The 16,939-nt window shown below is 38.0% G+C and overlaps 1 protein-coding gene across 6 annotated transcripts in view; it reads right to left on the bottom strand.

Annotated features, from left to right (window-relative positions):
* Positions 1-454: 454 nt before the first annotated feature.
* LOC124531447 (zwei Ig domain protein zig-8-like) overlaps positions 455-16,939 on the bottom strand; it is a 404,620-nt gene continuing 388,135 nt past the window's right edge. For 3 of the 6 annotated variants that reach the window (XM_047106045.1, XM_047106037.1, XM_047106068.1), the window contains 3 exons: positions 7,696-7,838; positions 832-1,003; positions 455-703 (listed from right to left, as the gene is read on the bottom strand). In XM_047106045.1, the coding sequence (XP_046962001.1) occupies positions 579-703; positions 832-1,003; positions 7,696-7,838 (440 nt within the window). In that variant the 3' untranslated portion in view covers positions 455-578. The remainder of the gene's footprint in view (positions 704-831; positions 1,004-7,695; positions 7,839-16,939) is intronic. The other 3 variants (XM_047106063.1, XM_047106069.1, XM_047106053.1) reach the window with 2 other exon arrangements.

Here is a 16,939-nt window from a genome sequence, read left to right as displayed (position 1 = left end):
ACGGTGTACGAATAGTAACCCCAGCTACTGCCACATCTTCCGCTGTGAACGTCACATGTACAATTCTCGATACGAATACAACTCGTCCCTTACAGTATGTGATTATTTACAGTGAGGAGGAGCGAAGGTTGAACGCCATTCGAAGAATAGTTGAGTCCGAGCGAGCTCTCTGCGGGCCGCGACGGAGGTGCTAGAGCGTTGAACTGTCAGTGCAGGTCAATATTCATAATTTCACCAAAGATGATGTAAGTAATGGGCACAATTTGATTTTATAACAACGTTATAGTAACGATAAAGTGTTGCTGTTCCTGGATTGCGACGGCAAGCAGCAGCCGGCAGAGAGCGTCCCGGCAGCGCTTCAATCACACTGACCTGGCGACCAAACTTACTCGCTCATAAAAATCTTATATTTATCGTAAAATCTCTAATCTTTTAAATAATTTTATTTCTCATGTAATCGAAAACTAAGTTTTCGCCGGATAAAATTATGTACGGGATAGAATAACATATATTATTCACTAGGCGGCGACACTGTGCACTGGCAGAGTCCGTGTAGCGCGAGGGGCGGCGCGCGCGCATCAGCTGGCGAGCTGCGCGCGCAGCAGCCGCGCGTGCAGAGCGCAGGCCGCCAGCAGCGCGATCACGCAGCGCCAGCTGTTGGACAGGCCCGCCGAGCCCGTCTGCATCGCCGCCGGTCGCTCTCCTGAATGTAAGGAATGCATACGAATCAGAAACATTTACCTAGATTTGTAGTTGCACTTGTCTAGACAGACGGGTTATGTCCAGGGTGACTGGGAGCCAGCTTAGGGCTAGACGGGGAGGCAAAGTTACCGTTGAGTACGTGCACCCGCACGGAAGCGAGCTCGGCGTTGGAGGGCGCGCACGAGTAGCGGCCCGAGTCGGCCGGCGTGGCGTCCTGCACGAGCAGGTACGAGGTGGTGGCGGCGCCCTTCTCCGTGACCACCGACACGCCGCCGCGCGACGAGTCGTACGATATCACCTGCTTCACAACACACAGCGACAAGCGCCACAATGTCACACGATGACTACACTTGTAAACATATTATAGTACTCTATTTAATATATTGTCTAAATGATTATAAAAGACACGTGCAAACAAGTTATCTCAGGAACTTCAAATGTTAGTAACTACTGACGTAATATGAAAGCTAATTCTCGGAACTTATACAACATGGGGCAGAATTTTATGAGTCACATGTAGGAATTCTCTCGATGATTTCTTCAACTGTCGAGCACAAGATGAACTGTGAAGACACATTAAGAACATGGAGGAAAGATTCATCTCTCTCTCTCTCTCACCGGTGAGCACGGTGTGATAGATTCCGTCGTATATAAGACTTTTAATAAAACGGTCGATAATGTGTTTACTGACGAGAATACATAGCAGTTAAATTAAATTGGTCAAAACTTTCGGGTATAAATGGAAGAAGTTTTGAAATTGTGTAAATTTTAATGAAGCTCATAAACATCGCGGACACGGCTTTAATTACGGCGCGCGGCGGTTCCGTTCGTCTGTCCGCACTCCGCAACTATCGTCAGCCAAACTTCTCTTCGAATTATTCGATCTAATAAGCCTCGAGTCGAGCGTTCGCCCCGTCCGGGAGTCGTGAGGCTGACTGACATTACCCGGGAGTAATAAATGCACATGCCATCCGCGTCCGTGTAACTTCCACAATAACATTTATGTACAAATTAAATGCCTGCTTCCACGACGATATCGATGCGTTCAGTAGGTTTTACGTGATTGACAAACAAAGAAGTAAAAACAAACCATATATAAATGTATAAGTACATATATCGATATAGCTACGAAGTTTACGAAGGAAAATTAGTAGTATTCGTAGCTATATCGATGCCCCATCTTTATACATTTCATTACATCTGCCGAAAGATTCAGTAAAACGGACAGCAATTTTTATTAAAAACCCTTTAAGTTTTATGTATGTTTTGGTTAAACCGTATATTATTTTGAAAGCCTTTATATTCAATAGACGACTTTATTTTCCATGTAAATAATTTTTCCTTAATTGGATGTATCAGGGAATGATAACAAGTGAAATTCGACGGGGCTCAATTTCTATCGGCACTCTGACGTCAACTTTACGAGTGACACTAATTGATCCCATTAGCTTTGATTACCTATTGAGTGTGCCCTTAGAACCGCGAGGTTTGTCCCGTTTAGACTCGATCACTATCTGCGTCTCCCTCTATCCCATGCCGAGAGACAGAGAGGTCGGAGCTTAGTTATGTTTATCCGTCGTCATTTCAAGTCGTATTATACTAATGAAGTGCGCTGTTTACGCGAAAATGACTTATTTCTATACGAGTCGCGAACTCACGTATCCACGTCGTATTCGCTGAAAAGACTTTTTATATAGAGTTATATAACGGCTTGCGAAGACATTTTATCTTTGTAAATATTTATAGCTCTTATTTTCCACGATGAATTATTTTACTCGTAGTACATTAATATTAAAAAAAATATGCAGAAACTGTACTGACTAGTGATTAAAATATCATGTGTATGACTTCTCATATTCGCAAAAACTAAAATATTTTAAATGTAGATAAAAATAATGTCGTTTAACTAGCATCAATCGTTGCAGCGCTTATTGAGCTTTGTCAGCGGACTGGTAATCAAATCAAATCAATTTTATTCAAGTAAACTTCACAATGAAGCATTTGTTAAATACTATAATATAATAAATAATTAAATACTACCACCGTTTCGGAAAGCAGCTTCTAGCGAGAAGAAACGGCAAGAAACTCGCATAGTTGCTCTTTTCAAAAAAACAGATTTACAATGCTGTTATTTTCAGTAATTAGTGTCCTATGATGGAACCCGAGCCTAACTCCAGGCGTTTCTCTCTAAAAAGTACTCTTTTAATGAATAATATGATTTATTTATTAATTTAGTCTTAATGGTCGATTAGTGCTCAGTACTGTCACATGTAACAGCAGTTCAAATTAACATGTGTTAGTCAATACACGTTTCCTTGAAATAGGCGGCTCACACGAAGACTTAGAAGATACTCTGAGAAAGTATATAATTTAGCGCGCTTTTAATAAAAGGTTGTTCACACGGCGCGGCGCGGCGAGCCCCGAGACGGCGACGCGACGGCCGCTCGCGGGCGGCAGCGCCTCATGAATATGGACTGTCTACTTAAATAAACTATTCTCTACGTGTATACATAATTTATATCGGATAAAACGTTTGATTTTAACATTTCAATTTAATTACAAATACTAAAATGTTCAAATTAACTAACACTTTAAGATCAAAATCAAAATCAAAATCAAAATAAACTTTATTCAAGTAGGCTTTTATAAGCACTTTTGAATCGTCATTTTACAATTAAGTGAAGCTACCACCGGTTCGGAAAGTAGATTCTACCGAGAAGAACCGGCAAGAAACTCAGTAGTTACTCTTTTTTAACATTTAAAAAATACAACGTCATGTTAATTAAATACAATTATTTCAATTAATGTATCCTGCTTGGAAGTCAACAGGTATTAACTCCACGCTTTTTTATCATCTACAAAATCTTGTATCGAATAGTATGCTTTTTCTACCAATGTATTTTTAACAAACGATTTGAATTTACTAAACGGCAAAGTTAAAAATTTCTGCGGAATTTTATTATAGAAACGGATACCTTGCCCCAAGAAGGATCTATTGACTTTGCGGAGTCGGAAACTTGGCGTTATAAGTTTATCCTTACTTCTAGTGCATATACAATGATTATCACTGATTTTATCAAAGTGATCAATGTTACTGTGAATATACATGATATTGTTGTAAATATATTGCGACGCAACAGTAAGTATTCCTACTCTGTTAAAAACATCCCGAAGTGAGTCTCTAGCTCCAAGATTATAAATAAACCGAATTGCTCTCTTTTGTAAAATAAAGACAGATTCAATATCTGCAGCGTTACCCCAAAGTAATATGCCATATGACATAATACTGTGAAAATAACCAAAATAAACTAAACGAGCGGTTTCAATATCAGTTAGTTGTCTAACTTTTCTAACCGCCCATGCTGCGGGGCTGAGTCTTCCTGTTAGGGATGATAAATGGGGACTCCACTGAAGTCCGGAATCCAATTCTATTCCCAAGAACACCGTCGTATCGGCTACATCAAGCCGGCCACCGCTTAATTATATATTATAAACTTGCTTTCTAACCTTGGGTAGGGTAAAAACTACACATTTTGTTTTTTGAGCATTCAAAACTAAATTATTTAGTGTAAACCAATTGTGTATCTGCGATAATGCACCGTTCACATCGTCATAGTCATTTTTTTTCCTGTCAACCTTAAAAATCAGCGAAGTATCGTCAGCAAACAACACTATATCACAAATACTCTTAACATAGAAAGGAAGATCATTTATATATACTAGGAATAGAAAGGGACCCAAAATTGAACCTTGTGGAACTCCCATTTTTAACGTAGATCCAGAAGACTTTATTCCATTAATGAAAACTTGCTGGATTCTTTGACTTAAATATGAAGCGATAAGATCAAGAGCTTTACCTTTAACACCGTAATATTTGAGCTTATAAAGAAGCGTTTCGTGTTCTACACAATCGAATGCTTTAGATAAATCACAGAATACTCCAATAGCGTTCTGTGATTTCTCCCAAGCATCGTAAATATGTTTGAGAAGCGCAATTCCCGCATCAGTTGTCGAGCGACCTCTTCTAAAACCGAATTGCTCACCATGAAAAATAGCATTTGTACCGAAATGGACGAGAAGTTGATTTAAAATAATTTTGAGGGGAGTATTGAAATAGACCTGTAATTACTGGGATCGCTTCTGTTTCCAGTTTTAAAAAGTGGTAAAACTTTACTACATTTTAACAAGTTAGGAAATGAACCCGTGTCCAAACTCTTGTTAAAAATTACTGCTATATACGGAGCAATATCGTATATGATGTTATTCAAAAATTTTACCGAAATGCCCCATATGTCGTTAGTTTTTTTAATATTTATAGTTTTAAATACTTTTATGACATCTATTGCAGAAACCGTTTCAAATGAAAAATCAATAACGCATTTAGAAACACTATTATTTAATAACCTAGCTGCATTTGATGTAGATGATTTTAAATGAAATGTTAATTTATGGGGTACTTTATCAAAAAATGATTCAAATAAATTAGCAACCTCTAATTCAGAACTCGTGTATCTACTACCTGTGTTCAATTCTATTGGTATCATTTCCTTTTTGGGTTTTCCACTAACACTACTAATAACATCCCATGTGGCTTTAATTCTATTATCAGAATTCAGGATTTTTTTCTTTAAATATAAGGACTTAGCAGAAATGCATACCGTTTTAAAAATTTTGGAATATTTAATGACGTATTCTATAAAGGCTACGCTTCGATTCCACCGCCTCATATCATATAAGTCGTATAATTTATTTCTACTTTTATAAATACCAACAGTAGCCCAGTCACTAAACTTTAATTTTGTGTTACTATAACATGATTTCATTTTAAATATATTGTTAAATTCTTTTAGTATTACTTCAAAAAATGAATTATAAAGCTCATTTGGATCCTGTGTCGTAAGATCTAGATTAGACAATTTATACGCCACAATATCTTTAAAACAATGTAATTTGTTAGCCGTTATTGGCCTGTATGTTATTTTTTTTAAATGATTTATTTCTTTGTGTTTCAATGAAAACTTCTGACCACAATGGTCAGAAGTTAAATTATTTATAATTGATACTTCGTATATTTCACAGTCACAGAACACATTATCAATACACGTAGAAGTGCCGTCGGTTATTCGCGTCGGTTCATTAACTCTATGAGTTAAATTAAATGACATAAACAAGGCGACCAACCGAACACTTAACGTAGTTTCTTTAAGTAAGTCGACGTTAAAGTCCCCACATACAATTATATATTTATTAGTTTTACATAGCTTTTTAAGAATGTCCTCCATAGTGGTTTCAAACAAATAATAATCTCCCGATGGGGGCCGGTACACGCAGACTATAATGTACTGTGGAAATTCCACGCAGGATAGTTCGATAGTACGTTCGATAGAGAGGGCCACAATATCTTTTCGAGATTTACAAACGATATCATTCCGTACTAATATTAATGAGCCACCACGAATAGCACTCCCTCTTACGAACGCACTTGACAGTTTAAAGTTTGAAATATTAAATATGTCAAATTTTTTAACCCAATGTTCTGTGAAACAAAATACATGTATTTTATAACACTCCGAAAATAATTCTATTTCATGATCTTTGCCACCTATGCCCTGTATATTTTGATGTATAATATTTAAGTAAGAGGGCGCAGATGTTGTCGTTTTATTTAGTTTAAACTATTAATTTGAGTATTTTTAATTTTGTGTAAGGTTTTAATTGTTCTGTTACTATACCTCCATTGCGTAGTTGTATATATTAAATATCTACTCAATTACTGATGGCAACGAAGGTGGACGAGTAAATGTAACACCTGATGAGAAGCGGTCACCTTTGGCCCAGAAAGACCAAAACAACGGCACTACAAGTGTCTCTCAGTACCACTGCGCTGCCACCCACGGCAACCAGCATGTTATGTCTCGTTTGCTTATAATCACTGCGGCTCACTAGCTCATCAAACCGAAATATAACAATACAGAGCGAGAACAATAAACGGTGAATGAAACTAGATTAGACTGGCTTGCTTCTGAAAAGCTGATGTTTCCAATGTCATTTTTTTGTTCTCTATTTGAATGACTACATAAAAGTAAATGAAGGACATTTTTTATTTTGTGTCAGTGTAATACAATATTTATATCACAACTATGACATAGACTAGAATTTAATATACTCGTATACTTCGTCCTCAGCGACGCCTTGGATCGAATTACAATGAAAATTTGATTTTATTCCATACGATTCAAGCAATATTATGTCATTGTACGCTGAGAATAAGACTTAATTTGTTTCTTATCTCTCGAACTCAAGGGTATTAAAATAAGTTAAACTAATTTCAAAATTATTCACAATAATAATAGTCGGTATTATCTTACAACAAGATAAGTGTATGAAATATGAGTAATTAATTGAGAGATGCTTTATATCTGCGGTACTAAGAGAAACTGCGCCCTCACAAGTGTTGTTTGCGAAAGGCATGCTTTGTTTTGAATTTATACCAAATGGTTACAAGAATTTCATTAAATTACTAAATTGAAACGATTTTGGTAATATGCATCTAGTGTCAGACATATGTCAAACAATCAAAATATACTTTATTCAAGTACGCAGCACTTTTAAATCGTTATTTTACTATACTAAGTGAAGCTACCACCGGCTCGGAAAGTAGATTCTACCAAGAATAATGTAGAGCATAAGTAACTCCATATTATGATATACGATACCGTTACTGATATTTTATAGATTATAGCGAGGTCGTTCAAATGTTATGACTATAATTGAATTAGCACCAGTACACCCAGAAAGCGATATATTCACATGTATAGTACTGAATATAAACGTATTGCTAGCGCGCTGTCGATGGTGCGAACAAGAAGACTGGGATAAGAATCGAGCTCGTTGTAACAGGCTGGGCCAGGAGGCCGGTGACATTGTCTTTCCGGGTGCTCTCGTGCGATGCGTTAGGAACTAAGATAGTAATAAAGTGAAGTGAATAATTACTTTGCGTCCGCTCACCTCGTCCTCGTGGTACCAGAAGATGTAGGCGGGCGGCTCGGGGCTGAACTGGATGAGGCAAGTGAGGTTGATGGTGGAGCCGATGTCGACGTGCAGGTCTGGCCCGCCGAGGATACGGGCTGACGGAACTGCAATGCATTTGTTTCATTAATATTCCGTCACCTTGAAATGCTGCGGCCATGATAGCACGCGGTCGATTGGGCTTTAGTGCTGTTAAAGTAGACTTTCGATTACATGTAAGTGGAACACTTCTATATACATTGAATTAAGATCATCGATTTTGACTTTGACTTTAGATAAAGTTTAGAATTATGTGCATAAATATGATAGTGTAATATTTGTTTATAAGTTTAAGCTGTAATTCAATTAGGAATACTGGCTGGAGTCATTTGTAACGACGTAAAAACTCGCCTCCCGCCTCAGTCTCCAGGGCACAGTACGTCATGCTCGCTCACCCGGCGACGGCGACTCCGAACTGATTCATATTTTTTTAAATTACAATAATAAGCTGAGATAACCTTTATTTTATTATTTTACAAAAATATATTTAACAGCGTAAAACTAGTAGGCTATCGATGACGAGCGCTTCCAATCGTAAATGCGGACAAACTTCGCGTCATGGTGCTTCGAAACGATTTCATTAAAACCCCAAGACGAGGATGACAGTGTATAATATTTCTTTTATTAATTAAAAAATGCCGATTTACGCAAGACGGCAGGCAGGAGCGAGTAGCCGGAGAAAGACCACAGTGGCGTGCATTTGGAGAGGCCTATGTCCAGCAGTGGAAAAACACGGGCTGATGATGATAATGATGATTAATTAAAAATATACACTTAGAACAGATCGAATTTAAGAAGACGAGCGTGAACTTCGCTCTTAAAATTGTAATATAGGAGATTACGTTTTGGTCACTATCATAGGAAGGTATCTTCTATGCAGGTATAATTTTCGTTTTGCAGTTATTAAGCAACCAAATTTACAATTTCGCAAGTGCCACTGTACTAAGAAGAAGACTATACATTTATAAATCGATCAATATATTCATTCTTTGGTAATTTTAATTTTAACAAAGCAAATTTTATGCTGCTGTGTACTTGTCAAAATGAGCGACAAACCGCAGTTAATAATTTTAGTAGGAGCGAAAAAAAGCGTTTTCTACACGCGTCGCGATCGACGCGTTAATAGATAGACTAATAACGATCGTGTTCTGTTTAATCCGATCGTTTTGCAATCGAAAAAGGTTTGCTAAATTTTCTAATCCAGAACGAACTAGTTACTGGTTGCAAACAGCGATTGTCACGTGACCCGAAATGTTCTTTCGATAGAAATAAAAATTGTATCCGAATTAACCTTCGATTATTTTTAAGCAGTGGTGTGGGAAGTTCAAATTACGTAAATGCCTGAAAACCAGTTCTGTGGCGCATGAACGACATGTGTTTTTTTAACCGACTTCAAAAAGGAGGAGGTTACCAATTCGTCTGTATTTTTTTTTGTTTGTTTGTTACCTCATAACTTTTAACTGGGTGGATCGATTTGGATTTTTTTTTTGTTCGAAAGCTAGTGCTTCCCTTGTGGTCCCATTTAATTTAGTCCCGTTCTGATGATGGTAGCCATATGAAAACGATATAAGTCTTAAATTTGCATTATGCATGTCGCGATAAATAGGTGAATAACTCAAAATTGCGCTAACCAATTTCGATGATTCTTATTTTATTATAAAAAATATACTTCAAAGGGTAGTTTGATGAAAGTGTCGTAAGCGTAGAATCCATGACAAAGTACATAAGTAAATATAGCAATAATTATAACTACATTATTTAATCGTAAATCGACTTTTAAGTAGTCTAATATTTTTCATTTCTTCTTCCTTAGGAGTACTCTAAAAATATGTTGAATACGCAATTATTTTTATTACTTTTTAGTGCATATTCATTTGTTTTATAATACCCTATTATAAAACAAATAATATGCACTAAAAAATTTTTGTTTGAAGTCGGTTTTTCTTTTTGTTAAAATGTTTATTAATTGTTAGTATTGTTGTGTTACTGTTAGTAGTGTATTAGAAGTATTTGGATTGCAGGCACTACATTAATGAGTTAGAATGAAACTAGCCACTGACCGAATAACATGCAGGGTGTGCGTAATCTTACTCAAGAGTGCTGCGCGTGCTTCGAGTATTATAGAATCATCGCAAAGTAATATAAAGGGATTGGAATTTAAAGATGAAGATTTGCGATAAGAATAAAGTGACGTAATAAATCGGAGACTAGCCCGAAACAGTGGGGCGGAAGGGGCCGAGATCGCACGACGACCGTGCTCGACGGTACACTCACTGTTAACCGACTTATATGTTACCATGTTTTTATGACTTGTTTGATGCGTCCGGATAGAGTACGATATACGATATATATTTAAAAAGTAAACTAAGCGCTATGCCCATTAAATATTAAAACATATTTCAAAAGCACGATTTCCGTAGTTTGTTCGGACGATATTAGCGTGCAAACGACAGAAGTAATCACTAATTATTTGTAAGCCCAGATAATGTACTGCGAATAAAATATAAAATACGATAATTAAACTGTATATAAAATAATAGTACCAAGAAATCCCACGGGGTATGAATACTGCACCTATTGTTTCTATATATTTTAATATTAATGGGGTGTGCCGCGCTTAACAAGAGCTCGTTCGAGCCTCAATAGACGCGAATAAGGTTAATTACTGCGCTAAACGTAAACAGCAATTACCGCCCCCGTCTTAGTGCGACTCGAATTTGTCTGAAGTTGTAAACAGGGAGATAATATCAAAATATATTCAACGAAATGATATCGTGCCGAGGATGTTTATCGCCCGGGCTCCGTTCCTCGCGGTTCATTCTGTGCAGTTGTGCAGTGCAGTCACTCTGTGTATTCTCCAAATTACTACATGCTGAATATTTATTTCAAAAAGCTATTGAGCTATCTGATGGTTCTTTAAAGTAACTTTGTGTTTGGATTTTTCTATACTCATACGGTTACGTTTCAAGACGACAATTAAATATGAGAAATTTAAACTATATGAGCCGAGATAGATCAGTGGTTAGAACGCGTGCATCTTAACCGATGATTGCAGGTTCAAACCCAGGCAAGCATCACTGAATATTCATGTGCTTAATTTTTGATCATAATTCATTTCGTTCTCGGCAAAACATCGTGAGGAAACCTGCATGTGACAAATTTTATAGAATTTCTGCCACATGTGTGTTCCACCAACCCGCGTTGGAACAGCGTGGTGAAATACGTTCCAAACCTTCTCTTTAAATGGAGCCCAGCAGTGAGAAATTTAAAGGCTGTTTTTGTTAGTTATATTTGTAAAGTTGTGAGAAACCAAACTATTAGCTCGTGTTAAATACGCGTAAGGGATGCGCGGTAATTGTTGCTCCTCCTGGCCGCCGCTCCGGCGAGCGCGCCCGCCCGGCAGTCGCGGTGATTTACGTGCGCACATTAAATACCAATTAAAGGGAAAGGCGGCGCTCGAACATCGCTCGACTTAGATTGTACGTAGGCTTTTATTATATTTTTATTATCATTATTGATTACAGTTTATTTTTAACTGAAAAAACGAAGCGGAAGTTGCTGTTATTTTCTTATTTCTGACGTTTACATGATTTTAACTCAACCGTAGTCTCATAATACAAAGTATATTATGTGTTAGTGAATAATATTATATAACGAATAACGTATTGATTTTCAGAAAATCTGAAAAACAATATTTATCCCGTACACAATTACACCCTGTGATCAATATGTTGGTTTTCAGGAACTTTATTATATTTCTCAATAGCGTGATAATCGGTTCCAATTATTATTTAAACTGCGACGTAATCGGTTCGGTGGTTACTAGTTTTAGTACTGCAGCTCACATTACAGCTTATTTACCGATGTTCGTCCACTTGATAATTTTAGTTCGAAATAAATAGATGAACAGTACTAAATCTAAATTAATATCATATTCATTTGAAATTCATTCTGTTGCTAAAATTTACTATTTATAATATTGCAATTTAAATGGTCTAAACCCTCTTTTTGAACAATAATATCAAAAATATTCATTTTTCAAGCTCGCTCATAAAAGCACTTTTGAATTGTCACGTTACTGTGTTGAATTAAATGAAAGTTTCCACGGTTCTACGATTCAGTATGGTTTCAACGTTAAGGATTGAAATACATACCAATGTAGGATACAACGAGGTCCTAAATTAAGGTAATAGTTAATCAGCAAATATATTCAATTGCAACGCGAGCAAAGCCGCAGGCAACTGCTCGTGGCAACGACAAAAAGATTGAAGTCGGCGCTGACGTAGAGTTCATGTACAGGTTTGTTTGAATGGAATAAAACTAGTGCGAGTGCCGTAAGCCTGGCTATGAGGCAGTTGTGGATTCAAATAAAGACATCACAACTAAAACCGGTTCGTTGTGTATCAAATCAGAGTGAATCAGATCGATTTTACCGAAAATAATCTTTTTTCTTCTTCTTTCTTTTTAAATAAAATCCATCAACTTTATACAATGTCAGTTACTATTATTATTATTGCAGACCTCGGCAACATCTTTAATGCTTAAAAATTAATCGTTTCTACCATATATATCACCAAAACTATTATTACAGAACATAATTGAATACAGAGCTACGTCCTTGAGGAAAGCTTTCGGGTTAATTCCATGCTTTATGACGTCATAATTCCCCGCGCGCCTCCGTGTAAGTGCGTCAGCTCGTGAAGAATAGTCATTATGGTGATTTTCTTCTCTCTGTAATTTGAACCAACGCGGTCACTCTAATAATGGAAGACTTAGATCAATTATAATCGGTTATCGATATGATTGATGTCGACAATATGTATATTCAACTCTAGCAGACCTCACTCGATCAGGAGAGCGCAACCTCCTCGAGCAGGCGTGAGTTGGTTCATACTAATGGTCACCGTCGCTAATACAAATTAGCGACGCGCGAACAATAGGCGAGCCGGAGGGACGTCGCCGAGGAACAATTGAGCTCGTTGGGTGCAGTTCACAGTTTGCTAGGTTTTGTGCGGAGCGAGCGGCGAGCGGCGAGCGGCGAGCGGGGAGCGGCGAGCGGGGAGCGCAGCAGTGGCGCACTTAGCCCAGCCGAGACAAATTGGTTTAATCGCTCGCTTCTTTGTTGCATTAAGCGCTCACTTTCTTACGAGTCGCGAACTCTGAGGCGGTACATAGCGAATGCAATATTCTATTATACGAATAAGTGATATACAAATGTAAAGTTTAATTAAACTTTGCAGTTGTGTACAAAGAACAGTACATGTAAATTTTGAGAAATTTTTCATCGAATAATTAAATGAAACGCGAAGAAAAAAAAGGCTCGGCGCTTGTTCATTAGCATGGCATTTCGAGTATTCGAAACATTTTACTGAGTAAGTAAACAGAAGGGGAAAATAAAATCGAGTAGCCAGAACGAAGGGGTTACAGAATATGGTGGGTTCAATGTAAAACATAAAAGTAGGCCCGGCGCTACTGGTTACGGCGCCTTGGCAGCGCGCCACCGCGCTGACGGCGCTCGGGGGCCACACGCAGATGTGCAGCGCACTTTACGGCTCCCGCTGACGGCCGACTGTATCCTATTATTTTTCCAATACGACGATGGTTCCAAAATTATTACTTAGTACTAGATTATTTTTACAACATAGACAATATGAATGAGTTACATTGAGAACCATCTATAGAAAGATAAATTAATGAAAATGTTTGTATTGGTTTATTTGACGAAATACGTTAAGTCTTAAACAGGTTGGTTGATTGTTTAGTTGCCAGCCGAGCGCGCGCTGCGGGGGTCAGTAGAAGTGAAACGGGTCGGTCGCGATCTAATTGCGCTTATTATTTCCGTACGAGGCGGCTAAGTAAACGCATGGCAACTTTGCTCATTAACACCCCACTCTCCTCCCTTTACCCTCACTTTCGCTCGTTGCAGGTCTTTGCAGTAAAGTAACTCGAACGCAAAGTGCCATAACATTAAGTAGATATAATGTTTCAAAGTTATTTTGGTTCAGCTTGAGAACAATTCGACTCGAAACGGACGCGTCAGTTCGAGTCCTTTCCGCTCGTCCGCCCCCACGAGCGTGGGATTCCGATAAAACGATAAAAATAGTATCAAAGTTGCATGGAGATGAGACAAAGAAGCAGGAAAATATTTGCAGAGCGCGTCCATAAATCAGGGGAATACGAGAGATGCTAGCGATCGTTCCGAAGTTCTAACACGAATTTTGAGCAAAAACGCGTGCGATGTATCATCCATCATATTTTAAAGTCACAGTCGGGAGGAAATCGCTCCTCTGCGAGAGAGTTATTGAATTTTCAATTTTTCTGCAAAGCATTTTATTTTATTTGCAGTTTGGAATGGTGTCGGCGCCGCGGGGACGGAGCCGGCTGCGCGGCGCGTCCACACGTTGATATTTCGCGGGAAAAGAGATATCTCCGACATACCTACTATATCCACTTCGTCATGTTCAATGCTACCTGATAACTGAGTTACAAACAGTACTCCGTTTTCATAGCAATACATTTTTATTAATTAATTATTAAAAGCTTATGCGACCCTGTCCTAACTACACCCCTTCTATTTATAATGCCTTACTATTTACTACTAAATAACATCCTAACCTTTCCGTTCAGTTCTAGTTGCATTAGGAGCTCTGGTGATATGTATTGGAATTGAAAGTAACAAAGTTGCGAGGAAAAATATACGATTTGTAGACCACGGCCTGTATTCAGGGAATTTAGGTCTTGAATTTTAATAAAAAAATATAACTAATGGGCACAATAACGCGTACTCGAGGTCGTTATATGCGTAGGTCATCAGTGGGAGTGCGTGGCAGTCAGTGAGGTGGAATGATGAGGGTTGACGGCGCGACTCACCTGCCGGTAAACTAAACTGTACGAGTTCGTTACATGACAATCTCTAATTAAAAGTGTGCATTTAGCTGTTTCATATTTAATGAATTTTATATATTCTTTCTGTATAACTAAGTTTTCAAAAATATTTCTCATTCCTTGCGCCATACTCGAGGCGCTCGGTTTCAGATCTGTTTTCTTACAGTTAATCGTCGTTTGTGAAAAGTCGACGTTGATCAGTAGGCAAGTATCACGGTGTCAACCGTTCACTTAACCAGCAGCACTAAGCGCGTACTGCTGCGTACTGCACGTCCGGACCGGTCACTCTCGTAACAACGTGTTATATGAAGAGAGAGGGTCTTGTTACAATATTTTGGTTTATACGAAACGAAAATTACATCAAATTATTTTTTTTGTAAATATAGTTCCATATAATGACTAAACTAAATTGGAATGTCTAAAATATTAAAATAACCGCTTTTTATTAAACGTATACTCATGTATACACGGTGCATGTAACAAAATTTTTTGTCTCTCTGTCTGTTTGCTTCGGCTTATCGCTGGAACGGCTAGACCGATTTTGGCGGAACTTTCACTGATACTAATAGCAAATGTAATAAGACTCCTTATTACATTTACTAAGGCTACTTTTATTTTAGAACGTTACACAAAATAATGTTAAAGTCATGCTGCTATGTCCAGTACCGCGCGCAGCTCTCGTACCTGCCATCACTTCGCACTTCCGTCGGGTGCCTCCGCCCAACGACTTAATGTCACAAAAGCTGCCTTATACAGAATTAATATAGTTACGGTAAAATCTGCGAACTGAACAAAAAAAGGCGTACGAAGTCGCTGTATATAAGAAACTGGACGAGAACTAGAATCACCAACCACTGCAGTCACCACCGAAATACCATTTTATTTGTTGTATGTGCGTCAGCATACACGGCTTTTTTAGCGTAAGATTATATAGCCCCGCAAGTTAATTACACGAAAGTAATTCCTACCGAATTCCATATAAACTATTCCCGGCTCCAACATTCCATTACACTAGTGAGTAATAAATTCTAATACAAGTCATGATTCAATAAGAGGCGCGCATAGAGATTGTCCGCGCGGCGCTGCTGCGGATAAATAATGCATACATGTGAGAGATGGCGCGTAAGTCTGCCTTTTACATTATATATTTTAACCCACTTCTAGTCGCTGCAGCGGCCTTAAAGCGATTCGTTACTTGGATTTCTGCTTCATAATAATCATATGAGTTACGGCTCTCCGTCGCTTTGCATTTCAAGCGATATATTGAATAAAATAATGGTTCGCATATTGAGAGAGGATGAGTGTAGTTTTGGTTTTTTCTGTAAGTTTATGTGTATTTATGCTGCTTTGTATGTAGTTGTCTATTGAGTGATCATTCGCGGCCCTGGGTTTGTCTCGAGGTCGTCGTTGCTATTTACGATTTAACAATACGTTGCGATATTAGGTATTTAATATAATGACAGAGAATTATTACAAATAATTTTATTTTGTCATATTAATAAGATATAATACAACTACATAAGCACCATGTTTCCTGCTTTGTAAGCAATAATGTTTTTAACCGTTTCGGTCAGCAAGAGCAACATATACATACTCGTATGATGTCAGCACTCGTGAACACTTTGAGATGTGTCGACACTTTAGTTGTTAACGTGTTTCTGTTGGATATCTCGTGACACGTGAGCAGCTGAAGGATTATTATTATAGGGAGGGTGGAACGTTCACAAACGCTACAACTCCGTGAAATTGTGTGTGTTTGTATGCTTCGGGATCAAACGGTTCGATGGAAATCTTAATGAAAGTCAGACGAGTTATAAGCTGTCAGCTCGCTGAGGAGTAGCGTAGTTAGCGCGGCTGCATGAGTCAAATATTCATATAAATTACTTCAGGCCTGCACGTCACTTTGTCACTATGTATACGTAGACCGAAAGCACTCATTTTCATGAATATAATGTCTAAGAACTAATTTTAATTATATCCGACGATGGAGGCAACTCTCTCTCGTTTAATCATAGTGTTAAACACTGAACGAAAATGACACAACTAAAACAGTCTGCCTTTTAAGCTAAAACTAATTTGGATTTATTTAGATTGAGGTTGTTCGATTTGCAAAAAGTAATCTCCCTAATCTTACAGTTGCTTATATTTAGTTGCATTGTCAACATATATACTCTAAATTACTTCAATAGAAAAAGCTTGCATATTGACAAATTACGTAATATTTTTGAGAGTGAACGAGGGCGAGGTCTCCGGGTCGCGGCTGCACTCCGGCTCGCTAGACGAA

This window comes from Vanessa cardui, chromosome 1 (assembly GCF_905220365.1).
Source record: "Vanessa cardui chromosome 1, ilVanCard2.1, whole genome shotgun sequence".
NCBI lineage: Eukaryota > Metazoa > Arthropoda > Insecta > Lepidoptera > Nymphalidae > Vanessa > Vanessa cardui.
The sequence above is the reverse complement of the archived record's forward strand: the minus strand, read 5'-3'. Positions and strand labels throughout refer to the sequence as shown.